The sequence below is a fragment of the Passer domesticus genome, chromosome 3, assembly GCF_036417665.1.
Source record: "Passer domesticus isolate bPasDom1 chromosome 3, bPasDom1.hap1, whole genome shotgun sequence".
Taxonomy (NCBI): domain Eukaryota; kingdom Metazoa; phylum Chordata; class Aves; order Passeriformes; family Passeridae; genus Passer; species Passer domesticus.
In genome coordinates, this window is record NC_087476.1 from 96,022,405 (window position 1) to 96,044,687 (window position 22,283).

At 35.8% G+C, this 22,283-nt stretch overlaps 1 protein-coding gene across 5 annotated transcripts in view; it reads right to left on the minus strand.

Moving 5' to 3' along the window:
• BABAM2 (BRISC and BRCA1 A complex member 2) overlaps positions 1-22,283 on the minus strand; it is a 160,340-nt gene that overhangs the window by 131,655 nt on the left and 6,402 nt on the right. For all 5 annotated transcript variants that reach the window (XM_064414502.1, XM_064414501.1, XM_064414500.1 and 2 more), the window contains exon 3: positions 7,755-7,831. In XM_064414502.1, the coding sequence (XP_064270572.1) occupies positions 7,755-7,831 (77 nt within the window). The remainder of the gene's footprint in view (positions 1-7,754; positions 7,832-22,283) is intronic.

A 22,283-nucleotide genomic window follows, 5' to 3' on the forward strand; every position in this document is an offset into this window, starting at 1 on the left:
TCTTGACCTACTAGAAATAGCCATTTTTATAACAAATACTATATTTAATGCTTCCGTGATACTATCTGTGGCTTACCCTCTTCAAATATAACAGGGGTAAATAAAAGTAACACTTTTAACCAATAAAGTAATTTGAAAAATTACTGTGCTTAGAGTTTGTGAGCATTTATGATTCTAACCTTGGAGGAAAAAAAAGAAGAAAAAAATCAACACAGTCCTGAATTCTCTGCTCTTCTCACCCAGATGACACAAATACCCTTTTCCTTGCATCTCCAGCACAAGTTTCTAGTTTTGCATATGTTTCAACACTGTTTGTTCTTTTTCCCTTGATGGAAGGCCAACTGTATGGTGCCAACACAGTACTACTGACCATGACTATTCCAATGAAAGAGCAAGACAAGCAAAACCTTCACATTCCTCATTGTTAAAGATATACCAGCCAATAATTACTTTGATGGAATTACATTTCCAATTATCCAAAAATATTACTTTCTCTTCCTTTCTTTCTCCTCAGGCAAGCAGCATTATATGTTGAAATGTTTTACTTCACAGAACTTCAAAAGAAAAGTTAATTTGCTTCCCACAGAAAAAAAAAGATAGAAATATTAATACTTAAATTTATAATTTCTTTTAAAACCCACATAGTCTGCTCTTTTCTCATCTATGAAAATGCATAAGGAAATGTAACAGAGAAATAGGAATTGACTACAAGTAAGACAGGTGTACCTCAGCAAGAAAAGGAGAAATTTCTAAAATCCCTACAATTGCTTTCTACTTGCCTATCTAGTTCTTCCTCTCCTGGTAACTTCATTTTTGGGGTATTTTTATTCTTTTTTAAACCATACTATAAAACTGTAGTACTGAAAAATGTTATGCTAGGAGTGCCCAGCATTAACATCCCTTTTGAACCAACAGCAGCAAAATTAGGAAGCAGCCCATCAGTTAACTTCCCAAACTCTACTTCTGAAAACATATCTATATGTTTCAGTTTCTTCTGACACCAGGAATTTCTAAGCACTAAGTATGTGTGGTCACTGCAACCTAGAATAAGACAAATTTGAATGGAATTTGCCACGAAAGAGATCAACCCATTTGGTTTTTAAGAAATGCAAATGCAACTTGATCACAAAATGCATTCACAGATAACAAGGCAATTGCTGAAGCAAGAGACCAAACTATGTAGAGAATCAGTTCTGGGAAAATACAGAAAGTGCTCTTGTTGAGTATTAAAAAGGAAACTCAGTAGAATTATATTATTCATCAATTCAAAATTCAACCTGTCTCTTCTAGTAGCCATGCAAACTGTAGACAAGAACCACCGATCAATCTCTTCTATAAACAAATTCTTACCCAAACTAGCTAGTTTTAGTTGTCTTTACAAATACAAAAGTAATCAGTTACTCACTACAACCTGCAACCAAGATACTAAGTCAGTGCAGTCAGCAGTATGAAAGGATTTAAATTAACTAAATGCAGACGTGCCTGGAATCCTTGTCACTGGATTCCACACTAAAGAATTTGCTCTTCAGGCTTTCAGTCAAAAACAATAGCATAATACCTAGAGAACCCTTTTCTAATTGGTTGGCAAGAAAGATTAGTTCCTGAAATTACAATAAAACTTGTTATATACGAAACTTCTACTACTGAAAAAAGATACACGAGTAATTCTACTTTGCGGTGGTACTGCTGCTGACAGGCTATTCTGTTTGCAAATAAAGGATGTTTTTGAGCTTAATTTCTGCTGTGATGTGCAAATCAAGATATTAGAAAAGGAAAGGCAGAAAAGTCAGCTTAAAGACTCAAAACTATCTCATAATAGAGGGACAATTAGAAAAAAAATTATTTGATTGCTTTAGAAAAAACCAAACCAACTTAACAGCAGCTCCATGACACTCCAGAAGAAATTCTAGCTACTCCATTGCACACAAGGCTGTGGAAGACCAAGTCTCCATGAACTTGGTGAAGCTGATTAAACCAAGTTGTTTAGAGTCATTTGAGATGCCTCAGGGCACATTTATGGCAGCTATAGTACAAGGTTTTCAGAGAGATCAGTGTCCTGTAGGTCAGAAGCTGAAAAGGCCAAGCAAGGTATTCTTGGGAACCTCAGAGTTAAAACACCTATAGTTAGTTTAGTGAATCAAGTCCCATTTGTCCAACAGAAGACAGAAATAAATAGGATGAATTTGCAGGATGTTATTTTCATTCTTGGACAAAGGGTTGCAGGTGTGGGTAATTTTTTTCTTCTACTGACAAATATTGCTGTAGGAGAAAAAAAAGAGTTGTAAGGCTACAGAAAGTCTGTTATTTTGTGAAGTGGGAAAAATTGTAAAAATGGATTATCATTAAGTAAACTGGATGCCAAACTGAGTAAGAAGGCATCAAGACAATCTCAGTAACTTGGGAGTTCTGTAGCTGGGCAACTGTCTTCTCAGAAATCTTAGCACTAGAATTGAAATGGACAAAGATGAGAATAACAGATAATTCAAGATGGGATAAGATACTGGTAGAAATTAAAGCCAGGCAACACTGGAGAAATTAAGAAAGAAACACTGGGTAGGTGAGAAAAGGAAAGGTGAAAGCAAAGGAAAAATAGATTCAAGGAAATGGACCTGAGACCATCACCAGTGTGGGCAGCCCAAGCAGGTGAAAAAAGGGAGGAAAGAGCAAGGTAGCAAGGCATTAGGCAATACCACTGTGGAGACCTAATATAAAATCTTTTGAGCCTCAGTAAGTCCACACTCGTACATAGATACTTCTAAGGTCACTTCTCTTGATGAAGAAATACACTAAGACTTAAAACCACAAAAATCTTCTGTAATTTTCTTGCTCAAGAGAAGTCTAGAACATAAGAAAAAGTGAACAAAGAAGGCAAATAAGAGGAGAGTGATTATTTTAAAGGGGGAAATACTGTTGTAAACTTTGTATTCAAAGAAATAAGATTACACTCTCTCTTGACACTCTAATTAGGTACATTCATTAGATAATGAACAGGTTACTGAGAGGAAAAGATTTATTACTCCTGCCATGTAAAGCAAGACTCAGCCAAACTTCAGAATACATATTGCCTGGAAAAATCTTTGGTAAGTTGCATGACCCTAAAAAAAAACATTTATCACACAGGTAAGGATAACACCTAAGTATAATCTGAATTACAGCAACCAGGAAGTCCTTCCCATAAGAGCCTCAACCTAATTACAGCCTGCGTAAAATAACCTAATGGTGCAAAAAACACTAACACATGCATTGCAGCAATATAGTTACGAGACTCTTAAATCTTACAGTAACTTCAAAAATAATTTTTACAATTGTTTATTGGCACAATAAACAAGTGCTTAGCAAATTACTTGGCAAAGCGGCCTTTAAAGGGGCAATAAGAAGGTCAGGCTGTTCTCTACATTTATCTTTTTGCTTGTTCTTAATTACTTCCTTAAAATAGAAATCCACAAGAAGACTGGGTGAAATTACTGAAAGAGTTCCATCACAGGAATAAAAACAGACAAAATTTTGTACCATGTATTATGGGCAATATTCTTAGACTGGTTAGGCATCAAGACTGATTTCCTCCTTTAAGGCCCATGACCAAAAAGAGCAATAATCTAACAAACAAAAATCAGAAGCAAAAAATGAAAAACTAAGCTTCAAATGAGACGAAACATTCTTCAGGATCAAAGAAACCAAAATGGTGGCAGTACAACCCAGAGTTACAATCCACTCACATAAAAACAGTGAAAATCAGACTGAAGATGAAAATACTAGAGTTCAAGAGGCCGCAGAGAATAGTAGCATTGCAAGGGCAACACATTGTTTAATCACTGTGAAATTCCAGATGACAGCACTCAAGGTCAGAGAGGGAAGGAGGCATCAGTGCCTGAAAAAGAAAATGTGAAGAGAAAAAGCAAAAAAAAAGAAAAAAAAGTCAGATTCCCTAGCAAGCAGCAATGAAAGCTTGAGTGAAAAAGAAAAGCCAAACCCAAGATATTCCAAGGATTTCTGGGAAAAAAATTGTAATTTAATTCTAAATTTCATGTTTTAATTATAAAGACTGTTACAGCTTATAACTCTGCTTATTCTGACAATTTCTGCTGATGTCTGCATTGATGTTTTATCAACTAAGACTTAAATATCTGCAAGAGTTACAGAACACTTCACTTCAAAATACACAAATACTTGATCAGAAAGAATACTGAACTTTTCTAGCAGATACTGTGGTCCAGTTAGCAATAAAGGATACCTCTGCATACCACACAAAGTAAATTTTGTTCTAGAAACACAGATTCAATCTCTTACAGGGTATTACAGAGAGTCTTCCTGAAATTAAAACTCCAATTAAGAACTCTGAAAAACCCAAATACAGAGAAAAGCAGGGAGTTTAATGCAACAACATTGAGTACTGGATGAACTAATAAAAACAATATGGCCATCTCACATTTCAACTGGCAGTCAAGGAAGACTAGGCTCAAGTTTTCTAAATATTCCCACAATGAAAACAAACAAAAATATTTCCCTTACAGAAGAAAATAAAATAAAAGTGCCTCCCTGAAAGCATCACTTGAAGTCTGATGGAAGACAATTAGTATGACAAACTAGTTTATCTTTAACACTGGCATAGTATTTTCTCCAGTAAAAAATTGTGGATAATTCCAAGGTCCCTGTCCCTGGCTGCAGCTGAGTAACTCTTCAGTGTAAGATTCCAGCAGCTCTGCATACATGCAAAAGTAAGGTGAACATGACATCTTTAAGAAAGCCCATTACACAGCCAACAAGCCACTCTGAAGCCTCAACATGTTTGCTCCTACCAAAGTTTACAAAACAATTATTTTATACTACAGGTAGTTAGCCTTGCCTGCAAGTACACTTTCTCCTTTTTCGAGAAGCTGTGAACTTTCTGGGCTTTTGGAAAACAGGATTGCATCGTGCAGTTACACTTCCCTAAAGCTGCACACCAACAGTTTCCAACACACTGGGATTGCTACAAGGGTGCCTGTGCAGTGGCAGCGGTTATGATTGATGATATGCAAATACCTAATCTGTTGTAAAGAGGATGTAAGACAAACCACAAAGGAACTACACACTTCAGCCTGTATTTGGTGCCACATCTGAAGCCCATACACTGGAGATCCTGAACGCGTTCGGCCAATCTTTTTATTCTGGCAGATTTCGCAATTTTCCTTTGCAGAAATATTCTGCCCTTGAAAGATAACATATCTAGCAACAGCCTACAACAAAGTATCTAAACATCTCTGTTTGCATATTATGGCTGTCTTCCCCTGCCATCCTTACAGATTTAAACACAAAATTATTAAAGCTTTCTTGAATCTGCTCACATCACTATTTATTCCACATGCTGTGAGACTTAATGATTCACAGCATTTACAAACATGTATCACTGAAATGTGGAGGATTATTATTACTTGAATTCACAGCTATTATTGGACACCTCTGAAAAAGATACACTTGTTTACACCATTTTCAGTTGTCTTTATTAAAATATATAACATGCTCTGTAGGGGTTTTTTTTGTTTAATTGTGTATATGATACAAAAAATATAAGAACACCGGAGGGAAAAAACCCCAGATTTCTTGATGCTGAAATTTAATGCATATTCCATAATCATATTTCTAGGTACTTTAATTGGACTACAGTAATTTAATATATGAATATAGTCTTTATGTCTGTGCACTTGCATATGGGCATTTTACTTTATCCATTTTCCTTTATGAATCAGGAACAGCTTCAGCCTCTACTTGAAATGAGACTTACATCTCTCAGAATGTACAAACAAGGCCCTGTATAAGATGGTCCCATAGAACATGATACCACTCTATAAAGCATGTCATTCAGTGAAACATAATTTGACTTGATCATAGTCATCAAACAAAACTCAAGTGGATCTACTACACATTGCAGAACACGTCAAGACTCAACAGGTTGAGTTTACTACACATTTTCACAATTTTTAAATAAAAGTTTTACCTGGGAGGGCATTTGGCTTCATACAATACAGCCAGTATTCACAAGACTTCTGAACAAATGCAGAACCACTTTTTTTGTCTTAAAATAATTACCAGCTATGACTTAAATCTTCCAGTTTTATTTTTTGAGAAAAAATAATTAGTAAGCCTCTTGAGCCATAATTTCACATACTTAGAAAAGTCATAGTAGCTACAATAGGCTGATACTTGAGCCTGGCTCCTCTCTTGAGCACCCGACTAAGCTTTCTGACTTCAGCTTCTGGGAAAGACAACTTTCCTTACAGGTGCCAAATGGAAGCTTTAATGAACTTCTAGAATATAAGGAGCTTAATTGTGTTGATTTCTGTTCATAAAGGATAAGGACTCCTAGGCATGACAGTGTTAGAAAACAACCAAAGAAAAAACTGCAGAAGGAATACAATAAAATTCTTAATATATAAAATGTCTTGAAGAGCTACAGCATATGTATGATGCAGTCTAAATGGATACTATCAAAGCAGTGTTTTAAATGCTTACCATTTCTGTTCACACCAAGTACCTGCTCCTCCACTCAGCATACTTTCACAGACTCACAGGAGAGCTAAGGCTGGAAAGCACCACTGGAGACTGCCTAGTCTAAGCTCAGCTCAGAGCTCCAGCTGGGTCCTGAATGGCCCCAAGGATGGAGATAAACTACACAAGCTCTGAGCACAATCTGTTCTACTTTTTGACCACACTTGCACAAGAGTTTTTATTGTGTTTGAACATAATTTTCTACATTTCAATTTGTGACCATTTCCCTTCAGTGACCACCACTGAGTAGAGCCAGGCTTCTTCATTTATCCCCATCAGGTATTTATAAATATGGGTGAGATTTGCCCTGAGCCTTCCTTTCTTAAGAAGTCCCAGTTATTTTGGCCTCTCCTCACACAACAAATCGTCCAGTTCTTGATCATCTTTGAAGTCTTTTGCTGCACTCATTGCAATATGTCCATGTTGCTCTGGTAACAGGCAGACCAGAACTGGACATAGTACTCTAGGCACGGCTTTACCAGAGTTGTCCTAAAACTATAAATGCCAAGCCTTTAGTTTTACTTTATCTAAAATTTTTCATCCACTCTCATTTTTCAGCTGTTAGAGATAAAAACAGCACAATCACTTTTCAGCAGTTCAAGTGCTTAGAAAATGTTACCTTCTAAAAATATGTAAAAGTAAATTTTATTTTCAACTTTTGAAAAAAAAACCCCACAAACTAAGACAAACAAAACACACACTAAGAGTGGGTAAATGAACTAGCTGTCTACAGGTTCTCTAAGCATAAAGATGATTGAACAATACCACTAAATCAGAGAAATCAAATTCACATTTCTCTAATCCGGACAATTATACCAGTCATTGTTTAAAGATACCTAATAAAATAGCAGACTTTTATTGGAGCTTAATAAAGAATTATCCCTAAAAGAGACACAAAGAAACAATACAAAACATTTACAACTTATAAATGAATCTAAAAATGGTCATGAGATTGCCTTAGTCATAACATTTTATTAGAAATATCAGGTTGTGACTTTTGGCTTTTAGAACTCATTTTCAAAACTGTAGTCTCACAGAAGCCTTTAAACCTATCTTAAAATATTACATGTTCCTGATGGTTGTGTGTTCTTGGAACTGAAGTTTTAAGAGAAAACAACAAAGACATGTAGCCCAAAACTCATAAAGTTAGACAGACACACAGGAAAATTAGTGAGACATGTAACACTGAAAGAAAAGCCAAGATGTAGACACAAGATTTTTTAACTTACATTTGAGTGTTTCTCCCGCATAAGGGATATGTAGTTTAAAACGATCACAGCTCGGTCCAGGGGTCAAGGATGTACAGCTAAAAATGAAGATAAGAGAAGAAAGAATGTGCTAAGCAGTTACAGATAGTAGCAAACACTAACATTATTCTACAGGATACAAATGATTAATAGGAAAGATATTGTGACTACTAGAAATACTCATGATTCTGAGAAAGAATAAAAAGTGGCAAAGATGCAGGAGACCCATTCTGTTTTGATCAGCAGTTCTCACAATAGCATAAGACATGTCAGGATTTGTGCCAACTCTCTCCCGTTTTATAAAGAAAAACCTACATGCAAAATGCTCTGGTTTGAATGTGTAATCAGAATGCCTTCAATTAGTCAGTCAAAGCCATCAAGTTCTCCACTTTGTATACAATTTTGCAAGTCACAACTCTGTATGTCACAGTAACATGGTTACCTGCTCGCTCTCTCTGCCACCCATGTAACTGGGATCAATCTCAATTTTAAGCCACCAACATTTATTTCTTTTTTACCTATTATAACATTAACGTTTTCCCTTGTGGAAAAGTCTCACAGTAGCCTTCAAGAGGGCAAGTTTCAGAATCAGCTACCTGAGGCTGTAACAACTGAGCATGTTATCTTTTTGGTCTGTGACTCTCCTGTTGATCCAGAGCACTGGAACAGTAGCTGGGCCTTGTGGTGGTAAGTGAGCATTTCATTAATAGAAAAATCACTGGAAAACTGTTTCGTGCTTAGGCCAGAGATGATCAACTTTTTCATAGCTTTCAGCTCATAGACCAACATTTGCAAATAAAAAAATCTCAAAATCTCAGCTGCAAAACAAGAAACAGGGACATACATTGTTTCACTGGCAGGAATGGTCTCTGCTGTGGGCTGCTGGACATATGATGAATACCAGGAGCAAAAACACTGGAAGCCCTCAGAAGTTCATTGCTTTATGTTTCTAGGGATCTTGATAGCCCTGAATCTTCTTGCCAACCTAACATTACTGAGAACTGTTCACAGCCCCAGCATAATTGTTGCAAACCACCTAAAAATCAAACCCACACTGGTCAACTCTAGGAAAAACAGTGAGTGATAAGAGCAGACAAAGGTAAAATAACTTGACTACACGTATATTAGATCACTGGTAGAGCTCTAAAACACACCACTGACAACATATTGAAACAAACTCCACATTTACTGGGCTATACACACAGTCAAAAGCAGTAAGGTGGGTAAGCCAGAAAATTGTCAAAAATTCTCATCCTACCTTGTCAGAAAATACATCTTAACTCCTGCAGCCCCATCTCTCCCACTGCACAATCAGGGCAAATGGAACAACCTTGATTCTCACTCACATACTCAAAATGGTTCAGAGAGCCATTTCTCTCATGTCCTGGCTCTACAGTCTCTTTCCCTCTTTCTACTGCAAGTTATGGAAACCATATTCACTAATTTCAGACTGGTTATACTCAGTGAGCTACAATTACTACAGTCAAATTCGTGCCTGCATGTAGCTTCCTCAAAAAGAAGCAACCATGAAACTACAGATCAATTAACTTAAATGGAGTTTCCACAAAAATACTAGAAAACATAAGCAAACCGTTTATGTGCAGCTAGAATCTAAGGCAGATACAATTAAGAGCCACATGCAGTTAACAGCCCACACTGATTCAGCAAGAATACACCGTATGTTTTTCAGTATCACTACAGAAATTAGATAACTGTCCCTTCAAATCAAAAGGAAGAAACACATCTATCTTGTTCTGTCTTTGCCTTAGAAAGGTTTTTGCAACATCTTGTGAGAGTATAATGAGAAGCAATCTAGAAAGACATAATTTAGATATAAATTATCTACCATCAGGTATGTGCAGACTTGAATGGAAAGCAAGTTTCTAAAAAGGATTAGTTCACATCTTGCTTCATCCAGGAAGAATGACCTGACTCATTTTCCTTCTGCTGGAATAATACTTCACATTTTATTGAAAGACTGATGATGGAAAAGAAATAATGCTTTGTGAAACCTGCTGATGATGCAAATGTGAAAGGGAATACAGCATGTTGGACAAAAGGACCAAAGATGAAATATGTTTTGACTTAATGGTTGCACTATTTATCTTTAAATTTAGCCTAGGTAGGGCTTATCAAAAAAAGTGAGCATCACCAGCCTATTGGGATTAAAATCAACTTAAGAATACAAAATATGGAATCCTTACTACAACAGAAACAAGAGAATATAATTATTTTCTAATACGCACTTTTTTAATAGGTGAGAAGAGCAAAATGGGAGTGCTCACTGTTAGGGCATTTTAATGGCTGTGGATGAATTTAACAGCTATACAGACATTATTAGCTACTTCCAAATAATTTCAATGAGTTACAACAGGTATAAGGCCAATTCTAGGAAGCATACAAAAAAAAAAAAGAGTGCACCATGAAAACCCTTTTTAAAGGGTTCTAAAATATCTCTGCAACATAATTTAATATTTAATGAAAATTTCTTTAAAAGTATCACAGGTCACAGTCTGAGACACTTCTCAAATACCATCAAAATTACACTGTTGTTAGCTTTTCAGCAGACACAAAAATTTCTGATCCTGCAAATACCCTACAATCTTTTCTTTTAGCACAATGGGCCATTTGGAAATACTTACGGAAAGTATAATATTCTATAACATTAAAATAAAAGCTTTATTTAATGGTAAATGTCCCTAAAAGCAATACTAAGTGCTTTTCCTATATTATTATACTGTACTAAAGATGTTTTTTTAATTTTATTGGTCTAGAAATGATAGAAAGTGACAGTATTAACTTTTTTCCCCCCAAATTGCTCTGGCTGGGCTGCACAAGAGACTCCAATAACTGCAATAGGCTGAGCAACCAAGCAGAAATGTTATATACATCCATTTGAAAGGAGGCAGTTTCTTTTTAGAATAAACAGCAAAAGAACAAAACTCCTAAGGCAAACCAAAACTTTGGCACGTGTAGGACTCTATGTGTGACCTCATTTCAACAGAAAGCCCCAAGTTATGGCCTGACTATGGACATTATCTCCTGCTTGAATTTCCTTAACACACAGAACCACTTAAAATTGGATACATGTCTGACCCTGAAACATGACCTCTGTCTTCTCCAGAATGTAAGACTTTTGTTTTTTGGAAATGTGATCATTTTTCTTAATGTGGTCTACACAAAAGTAACATTTGAAAATTAATGACTTGCAACTAAGCCTTTTAAAGATTATTTGTTGTCCTTTCTTTACAGGGAATTGACATATAGAACAATAATACTTGGTGTTGAAAATTAATGTCCTAAGCTGGCTCTATCTTATGATATATGGGTGTGCTATCTCCCTCTTTATTCATGACAACATATTACACTGGTTTGCATTTATTTATCTAATTAATATCAGTATTTTACGTAAGAAAGCCACTGAAGCACGAATGAATGCTCTGATGCTCAGAGCAGTGATACATCTTAGTCTTCATAAGATGATTAATGCTATAACACAAGATCTCCCATAATGGCTTCCCTACTAAAATATCAAAGAATCATCAACTAGAAAAGTTTCTGGGACCAAGGAATATCATGAAGGGTATTGCTTAAAATCATATTGCCCTATTCAAAGGGGCTGTGCTGAGACCTATGGTGGGAAATTGGTAGATGGAACTGAGTATGCAGCAAGCACAGCTGAATACACCTTGTTCTCCTTCAGAGCAGATTTTAGCAAAGTTCCTTGAGCAGATACAGCAGATTAAACTCAAATTGAGATAACATTACATCCTTCTGAAGTAATTATTCCAAGTAGGAGGTAAGTAGAACATTCCTTCACTGAGTGTTTGATGCACCTTACAGATTGTCTGTGACTATTGGGAAAAGGTTTCTTTCACAGTTAATACAACACACTAAACACATTCTTACTCAAAGTCACTGTCATCACCAGATGCTTAGTTGTAAGCATTCAGAATTCTTTACCAGTCACAAAAGGAAATAAAAAAGATTATCCAAACAAAACAACAAAACCAACAATAATAACAATACAAACCAGGAAAGCCATTCAGTTTTGCTGCTTGGAATAAGGCCTCAGTGTATAACAGGTATAGTCCATATATATTTTTCTGCTAAATGGATCAGAGTATCCTAAAAGCCTTTAAGAACACAGTTCCACTTGAATTTAAGAGCAAGATTTCCTCTTACACCAGTGTATTTGTGATTGACTATTTTGTTGAATTGACACAACTTCAGTTTTGTTTAAACTAAAAAAAACACGCCATTTTGATATTTTACAGGATTGAAGACACAATGATATGGAGGACTCTAATAACCCTACATTTCAGAACCATCTTCCCATCAACTAGTTTTCTAAAACCACCACTTGAAAGCACTCCCAAGAGAAGCAGTTTTAAATTATTTGAACTCTGGTAAGTTCTTATCCAAAATTATCTTCTGTGACAACTGAAGGGATTGCAACAAAACAAAAGCACAAGTGTTTATCACCTTAATCATGAAAGTCAGGAGATGGACGGTTATTCTATCCAAAGACTTTTAAAAATACCACAAAAACCCAAACCCATCAAGACCTCTGTCCAAACCCACCAGTTTATATCCCAAAATTCCAGTCAGAGGCTTGTTTTTTATGTCACTCCTAAAATCTCCTGCTTAGAACCATATAAAACTGTAACAAACATTCAGAACTGCTAACAGAAATCCAATAGCTCTACAGGAAAATGAGTAATGTTCTTTTTATTTCTTCTTTTTTCTAATTTGTGGTATAGGTGTAAGCCCAAATAGTCACGTAAGATTTATCTGACGACTATCATATTTACTGATTAAAAAGTATGCATTGCATTTAGTCATTCTTTCTTCATAGATCACACAGATTTAGGCTTTACTGCCTTTACTATCAGAAGACAAATCATCAGTGGATTTTGCTGTACAATAGCAAAGTCAAATTAGACTAAGAATTTTAGCCTCCATAATTTCAGGAAGTTAATATTGCCACTGCCTAACCTGAATAGTCAGAGATGCAAAAGCTTCCTTTAATCTCGTGATGCTTAGGCTGCTACAGCTGCTTCTCTTGAGGATCAGTACTTCATTGGAAAACAGAAACTGTTTTTTGTTCACCAGACTCTTGGTGTAAAAGCCAAAAAAGCTTCACATTGTGTTAGAGACACCTCAGTGGAGAACACAGCTAAAAACCAACACACACACACACACAAATAATAAGCAACATCACAAAGTCAGTTCTGACCAGTGGCCACATTCCCAACCCCTCCCACCATACCTACTATATGCTTCCAACTGTTCCTAAATGTGTCATATAAAGATATTGTTATGGGAAAGGAGGTCAAGTTACCTTCATAATACAAGAGCCTAAGAATGAATATTATTTTAGGAATGACAGGACACAGTTAAATCAGAGTTCCAGAGGCTGAAGGTTTTGCCAGCAAGAGTCAAATGCAGTTCAGAGGCAAAGACAGGTTGATTGTTTGTTACTAATAAGAGGCAGCAAACTCAAAATTCCACCCAAAACTCTTTTGTGGCATTTGCTAAGCAAAGCACCTCAGTGTTCAAATCTAGTAGAACAGCCTTTGTCAATGCCTTCAGATTTTTATTTCCTCCAATTTTTGTAGATGGAAATCTGCTCCAGTGTTCCTTGAAGACACATTATTTAATCCCATTTAATTAAGAATTAATTGCAGAACTCACAACAGATGGGTATGCCATGTACAGAGGCATTAAGAATAATTAAAGTGTGTGGAGGATGGAGGTGAATAAAAGGAAGGCTAGCAGGTGACAGGTTTGCTGCAAGATCGGGAAAGAGAAAAATGGTGAAAATAACATTTTAGAGCATTGACACTGATGACAAAACACTGTATCAGGCGGTAGCATTGCACAGCAGCCGTACAGCATTGCACAAAGCTTTACAGGCTCCTACACAGTATTTAGAGTATTAAACAGCTGCTCCTGAAAACAAACAGATCCAACTAAAATTATGTCAACCAGGCAAAATTTGAAATGGGAGAGATGGGCTAGTCAACCAACTTCCACCTTCAGTTTCCCTTCATATATAGACATATGTATTACACATACTAGAGAGAGAGGGACTTGCTCTTAAAATATTCACAGCATTGCTTTTGGGAAATTAAAACACAGTTACATTTAAACACTACTTAAATGCATCTCTTAATTAAAATGTTAAAATATGAAAGTCAACTGCTAATTATTCAAAAAACTTCCCGGTAGATAAACCCGTAGTTTTCAGAAAACTTATTAGTACCCTATCCAGTTTCTTCAAACTTAGTATAAAATTAAACTATAGACAAAGACTACTTCTGGCATTGCAATAAAGATTATGATGTTGTTTTTGAATCCTGACAGTATAGGTGATATTCCATAATTGCAACAGCATATTTCAAGCCACAGTTATCATCTGGGAAATTCCAAAGTGTCTCCAGATATGTCAACTGTATCCTCAATAAAACCTTCATCTACTGTAAATGCTGATTTTCTTTTACATACATTTATGTTTTCTTGTAAGAAGTCCATTGTATTAACTGAAACATATATATACTAGAAAAACAACCCCTCACTTCCCTTCTGCACCTATAGGAAGATTTGGATCTTTAAAAGTAAAGTTCAAATAACTGTTGAAAATCAATTCAGCTGCCAGCTTTCACTAGAAACACTATATAAAAGTATCTTATGCCTATCTTAGTAAAACAAATACAGCACTTGTATATTAACAGAAAACATAGGTTTTCTAAATATGAGTGAGGGTTTGCCAAAGAGATGGGGGAGATGGGGAGAGCTCTGGGACTTCTAGAACTACCAATCTCCTTCAGAGCTGCCTGGGTCTTGTGGCAGCAGTTCTGCAGTCGCCAAAACATGGCTGCCTCTGCTGAAGGGAGAAGTCCAGCCCAGCCTCTCTGAGAGAAACAGAGGAAACACACCTATATATATATATTGAAATAAACTCAGAGAACTTCTACATTAAATTAAAACACACACAAACTTCTCATGATTCTGGAATTTTTTTAAGACCAATCTCCCTGCTCATTTAGCCTAGTAAGGCTGGGTTTCGAACAGTTTTTTCCCAGCCACCATAGCAGGACAGGTTGGAAAGTGCTGTCACAAAAAAAAAAAAAGTGAAGTACCACATCTACTGTACTTGCAAGAGGACTTGAAAGAAAAGCTCTGAAACTATCTCAGAACTTTCCATTCATAAAACCTCTGTAGTTTAGGGTGGGAGATCATTATTACTGGGTCTCAGGGAGCCAATGATGATGCTAATTAAGAAAAATAATTAAGCATTGACAAAGTTTTCAACAAAACATTTTACAAACATGCTTTAGGAATGTTGATAATCAAAGTGATTTCCTTTGTAAGCAAGATCTTTTATACTCTGGTAATTGCATGTAATTCTTTAAAGACTACACATGGCACACACATGCCTCAAAAGAATGAAATAGAAGGAGAAAATGGAAATTTTAATGAAGGAATGATCCAAAATTCAACAGAAATAAAGACAATTGCAATGGGACAACACTAATAACATACACCCTGGTATAGTATGTTTAGGTAAATAAACTAGTGAATTTGCAGTATCATAAACTGTCACATGTTCACACAAGGAAAAGCCACTCTTTCATTATACTGGAAGACCAGCTGTACCCCAAATTCTTGGAACTCATAAGCAAATTTTTAGTGAAGAGTATGAGGGAGTGGCAGATGCATCCTTTGGATTTACTTCATCTCCCTCCCCTCCTGACAGATTCAAACCATGTTTCAGATTTTCACAGCTGCCATTCAATTATCTATTACTTTGCAATGAGCTACAACCTAATAACATATCACATGTTTTATTTCTACTGTTCACTAAAGTGAACTCCATTTCTGGAGAAAGAAAAATAGAATCAGACAGGGAACATTTTTACTTTTAGCTTACTCTAAAAGAGAACCATTCTTCACCAAGTATGAAATTACAGTCAACCACCTGGAGTTTCATATCCTTTCAGTGTTCACAGAAAAAGCATACTCATACAGCACATCACAAAAGCTGAGCTATTATAAACATCTGCTTTAATAAGCCACATAGCATTACTCACATTATTGGCTGTAGTAGCCATAAAGACTCCCTATCCATTTTCTAAGTAATTTATTTCATTTTATATGGAAAATGCAGTGAATTGGTATCAGGGAAAAACCTCAAGGACTAAAATCATAGCCCATGTTTATATATTTTCTCCCTTTAACAAACTAAAACACTAAATGGGTCACATCCCTGCCCAGGGCGGGGGTGTTGGAACGATATGATTTTCAAGGTCCCTTCCAACCCAAACCATTCTATGATTCTATGGATATTAGATGGGATCCAGTGATCCCATGTCTTCTCCATTTCCCTTTCAAAGTTTTCTTCTAATTTCAGAGTTTCAGATCTTTTTGTTCACAGATGCCTATATTAATTGATTTCCTAATTTATAGACTCTCAGGAGAAATTTATGTTAATACAACAATGAATTCAGTTCTTTGGACATGAAAGTTAGGTCAAGCAAGGATCACCACATTTAGAACATAAATCCATAGTTTGCAGTTGCACACATATTCAAAAGGGCAACTTCAGATTAAGTATATTTATATAAAATATTACAAGACTGGAGACACAGCACAAAGCCTACGAAAAGATAACCTGAAAAAAAATATTAGTAGTTCTCTTATTTCTAGCATTATTTTAGATCAATTACAACAATAAAGATATGTAGTAGACCAAAAAGATCAAAAGGCAAAGGAATTTCACAGGTAAAATTACAACAGACCACCCCGTGGAACTGCACCTGCAGAAGCAAGCCCCACATTGCTGCATATTACATTTTCTCCAGAAGTCTCACTCTAGAACCCCTCAGTTCACCTCTTCTTTCTCTAACTTCTCATTCTCACATTAATTCTCACAGTTCACAGCCACCCTAGCAGTGCTAATACTATTTTCAAGATGACACCATAAAGCTGAAGATTAAGCATCACTCTCCCCATGGTCCCATGTAACTATACCTAAAGAAAGGAGTTCCATGTACATCTCTTGATAACAGTAAAAAAAAATCCTCTTCCGGCAAATGTTTGTTCTTGCCCTCACTGTCCAGCCCCTGTTTTCTCCCAGCACCACAGAAGGAGCTAGGCTTGGCTCATCTCTTATCAGCCTTGCAGGCACAGAAAACCATGTAGGACCTCCAGCAATGATAAGACTATTTATAAGCACCATTACCTTTTCAGATCCCATGAAAAGAGGGTCCAGTCTACCCTAAGTTATTGAAAGTCTGAGACCCCAGCCCACCACAGATGCCTTGAGCTGTCTTTATGCCACTTCTAGCACCTCCCCTACAGCCCTAAGTTCTCCCCCTTTCTGCATCTATCTAATAAAACTGAATTTTGCCCATGTGCAACAGGTTAAAACTAAAACAATTGAAGTCAGGTACACAGAAGACACTACACCACTACAAATCCCTGAGGAAATTATTCCTTCTAAGTGTCTTCATTGCCTGTTTGCAGTTGGCCTGAAACCATATCACTTTCATAGGGTTTAAGTTAAGGCTTATGACTAACACTTATGGCAGCCTGGAAAACAGGACAGATAATCACTGTCTATTAGTTACAAAAATTCTCAGTACAGAAGAATTCTTAACAAAGAACATGAAACCATGTATTACTCACACCACCCCACCACCCCCCAAAAAAAAAATCCATAGCTGAAATGTGTGAAAAAAACCTACCAACTTTTACTGAACAGACTGAAATCAACATTCTAGAGGAAGGAGTAGAAAAGAGAGAAAGAAATAATATAAACTTATTTATATTATAAAGGGAGACATTTTGAATGGTTACTGGTAGCCCTATGAACTTTTTTCACTTTTTTCTAGTGAAAAAAGAACTGACCATCCAAAACAGAATGGCCATTACTATGTCATATTTTTGGTTTAAAGATATTATTTCAGTGATGCATACAGTGATGCATGAGAACCTGGGGTCAGGTTTTTTAGGCAATATAAGTTTAGAGGGCTTTATATTTGGCTTTTTTTTTTTTTGGTCTCTTTCCCATAATGAAATTCTGCAATTTCCCCTAATTAACTAAGTTTTATCATTGCGATTCTTTAACTGTACAATAATAAAAATATTCAACCCTAGTGGTCGAATTTTGTTCTTTCAGCCATATACCACAGATTACAGAGAAAAGAACCTGTGGCCTACACTGTGGAGTGGTTTGCCTCAGACACAAATTCCCTTCTCTCAGGAAAGACAAAATAAGCATGTTCCCTTTTATTGACTTTTACTTTTTTATGGATTAGATAGGAGTACCTCACGGACTGAACTTAGTATCTTCAATAAAGACATCAAACTGAGCAAACTGAACTCTGTTAGTTTACACATACAGCTCTAAGTATTGCTTTGAAATGCTCACTTTCAGACAGAGAATAGCTGCTTCAAAGAATGTCTACTCTGAGGAGTGCAATGTCAGGTAAATGCCTAAGATTGTATGTCAAGAAACAGATTAAAAAAATTAATTATTATATTTCATGATTCATTCTTATTTTGCAATGCTCGAGATTGATCTTCAACACTGTTGCATATTGGTCTGTCAGGATAAAGCCTCTGATCATCTCCTATGCTTTTAAAGTCCCTAATCTCATCAGACAATGTCTGCAACAAAAAGGCTAAAACAAAAATTCGTAATATTTTGCTTCAGCTTCATCACAAGTGTACATTAGCTTTTTAATGTTACGCCATGTATACATGCCTGCATATGAGAGAATCAGGCATGCAATAAATAACTGCATACGTAAGACTGGAGAAATTTACTGACCACTTATCCAGAAAAGTATTCTTCTTTAGTAATGAGAAGGGAAAAAGAAAAGTGAGCTGTTCTCAGCTTTTGGTGAAATGCAATATGCATCCAAGACACATGGCATACTAGAGCTCTGTTCAGTTCACATTAAGCAAATGCAAGGATTTGGAAGTGAAGAAATTGGACTGGATACCAGTTATTAGATTTTACCTGTCTTTATAACAAAAAATAAAGTCTTAGGAATTTTTTCTCCTGTAGTGATGCACAATGCAAAGATATAAGAGACATCTGTTACAACAGAAAGACCTGGGCATAGGCCTACACTAACCCAAGCCCCATTTTCAAGAAACATTCAACGAATTCCCAACATACGGATAGCAAAACCACATTTAAACACCTTGTTAAGGTACACCTTTCCAATAGCATTTGGCACACTATCGGTACTACATCATGTGTAGCTCTCTTTACACAGAAAAGAAACAGTTGTATCAAATAGTATCTTCTCATTTTTATTTAATGATAATAGTGATAAACACTGCATTTACCTTCTTCAAGGCCAAACAAGAGGAAGCTACTCACTGTACCCATCTAAAAATAGCAGCAAAGACATATTGTACAATATTTAAACGGAAAAAAATCTCAGGAAGATGCATGTAGTCTAAATGAGAGCCCAAGTTACTGCAATTATCTAGTGCTACCTTTACTTTTTAAAACACTTTCTTTCCTCATAGCACTTGAAACTGACAAACACAAACTTTTTTATTCTGAACAACTTCAAGCACCTTATTTAAAACTGATGTAGAAAGAATGCCAAACTTTATGGAGATTATTTACAAAACCATTGCCAAATGTATGCCCTACACTTTGACCTTTTACCAGACAGACATTTTGCCTTTGTTTTTTCATCATTTAGAAACAAATGCAGGAGAGTGCAACCTTGGAGACAGTCAAGTCTTTTTTAGCCAGCACAGAAAAACTGCTCTTCCAAGTGCTGCTCCACAGCACCAACTCTTTCAAACTGTCTCATCAGAGCTTCAGCCTTTTACATTTTACTTGAGAGATAAACTTCTAGTATTAAGATTCTTTGCAGTGAAGAACTGAATTTGTCCTCAGAAACTGGAATGAAACAACCTACTTTGTGAAAAGGTAACAGTTCACGACTGCAGTAAAGGACTTGTAAAACCACACCTCCTAGAAACTGCCACATCCTTTCTAGCACACATTTTACACAAAACATGGCTGGTTTTTAAAACAGGTTTTCATTATACCTGTGTTCAGAAGAGTCAGATTCATTAAACTTCATATGTAAACATGTTTAAAAAATTACCTAGAGACACCAATGTGAATGATGGATATGAACCTTCCTCAAGTAACTAAAGTAGAATCTTTAATTTTAAATTAATCAAATGCAAAAGACCAAGACAAAGCTTTAAATAACTGCTACAGTACTATAATAGTATTTCACAACTAAAATCAACATTATTTCACAAAATATGCACATAAAAATGCATATTTACTTTAAAAAGGGAAATGCCCAAAAGAAAGGGAAATACCAAAGCATATTGCAGTCTACTTGATAACAGAAAAAAAGTAGATCATCGCTGCTTCCTAGGAAGCAGGGTAATAAAGTTATAAATATCTTATTTCAGCTTGATAATAAATTTTTATGTTGAAATTTACTCCAGAAATAATTACACTCTTTTGACCACTCTTCTTATAGGTTTCTTTCAGGAACACATAGCCCAATATTAAGCAGAAAGGCAGAAAACAATAGTGAATAAGACAAGTGAAAAGAACAAAATACTAAGATGATTTACTACAAACCACTTACATAAAAATTCCACAGTTAATCTTCTCATAAATATGGAATAAATATAACCATGAAAATATGAAATTTAAAATTTTGTTATGAGTGGATATCTAAAAAAATAGAGTCTTAATATATGCAGCTTTAAATCACTGTATTCATTTTGAAATTTTGCCTGGTGGAACACATCAAAGTAATTTAAAAAAACAAAATCAAGTTTGTTGAGTAAGAAGAATAGGCTTGCAGCATAATTTGAAGCTCAAGCATGGGCCCTGATGAACAGCTGTAGGGGAAAAAAAGAGTTCTCAAAGGCAATGACCACCACAACTATGTCTTTCACTCTTGTAACGCACCATAGGAAAAGCAGCAGTCTCTTAAATAACTGGATCCTACATTATGCAACAATTAAACACCTTTCACATAGGAAAATATCCTCTATTTCTAAATCTACATAATAATCACTTTTCCTTATTCAACATCTTTCCCATGATTATATGTGTAAATGCTAAGAAAAATGCTGCAGCCACAATTCAGTTGGTTATGAGTAGATTTTAATATCTAATTAAGATGGGTCAGTATTTCAAAGAGACACTAGTAGAGATTAACTGAATGATACAATAAATGGCATTGACTCAAGTGGCAGCAGTATTTTCTTTGGGTCTAGAACAAAGCAATAACCTATGCAAGAGTTAAATATGCTTTCATCCACTCTGTCATCTTGAAGAATGTCTTTTATTAATGCAACACAGACGCCTGCCAGGGTTTTCTTATCACCAGAATCAATGCTGCTTAAGGTGCTATATTTCAGACATGACCTTACACCCCAGTTCTACTTTTGTTCACTGTGGGGCCCTATTTACAAGAAAACTTGGCCACCTAACCTTTTATTAGTATTTCCGTTGCAAAGTCTCTTTCTTTTCTGTTATGCCATGTTACTGAGCTCCATTCAGGGGTCTGCATCAGCAGGGGCCATATAAATTCTATAAATAGCACTTGGTTCTGAATTCCTAATCATAGATGTAAATGTATGTGTCTTATGAGACTGGTACTGTCTAATAAGTTTGTAAAACACACAGACATTATGAAACTGTAACATATTATTATAAAACATTTACATACTCAAAGACTGCAAAACAATAGGATTTCCTTACTATGACATATTTCCCTCCCACACTTGAAAGCAAAGCAAATTAACATATCATCATACTTCATACATCTAACATCAGCTCTTTAATCCAGTTTATAAAGCACAACAAAAGTTGTCAATCTCAGCAATAAGTCAGAATAAGTGCAAAACAAGTTCCTCACTAAAACTATCTGACATATGGATTGACTTTTCAAATAATTAAAGGCTTAAAATGTTTGCCATTTATTAATCAAAATCAACTGATGTGACAGCATAAAATCTGGTACTCCATCTTCTACTGGTGAAACAGAAAGGAAATACCCTCTCCTTCTGAGAATGTCAAAACCTGCTCTGAGTGGGCAAGGCCTTAGAAGTATTACTTTATTCAGTATGTTACCATCATTCCTTGTTAATCACAGCTCCTGTTTATAAAACCTAAGAAATGAGAACGGATGGATCTTCAGCTTGAACATTTTATTTTGCTATACACTGTAAAGTACTGATTCATTAGGAAAGGTGTGTAACAACAGTAACTCCTAATTTTCTCTAAGAGTAACAGTATTGTATGCAACAGTGGAGCGACCATATAGCTCCTCTCCAGAAGCTCAGAGATGCTTCTGTTTTCAAAATTAACAGCTATTGAGGTGATTACCTTAAATATTATAAGATTTTAGAGTTTACAGTAAAATTGTAGTGATTTATTATTAAAAATCTTCCATGTAACACACCAGGTAAAGCAGAAAATATTTGCATGTT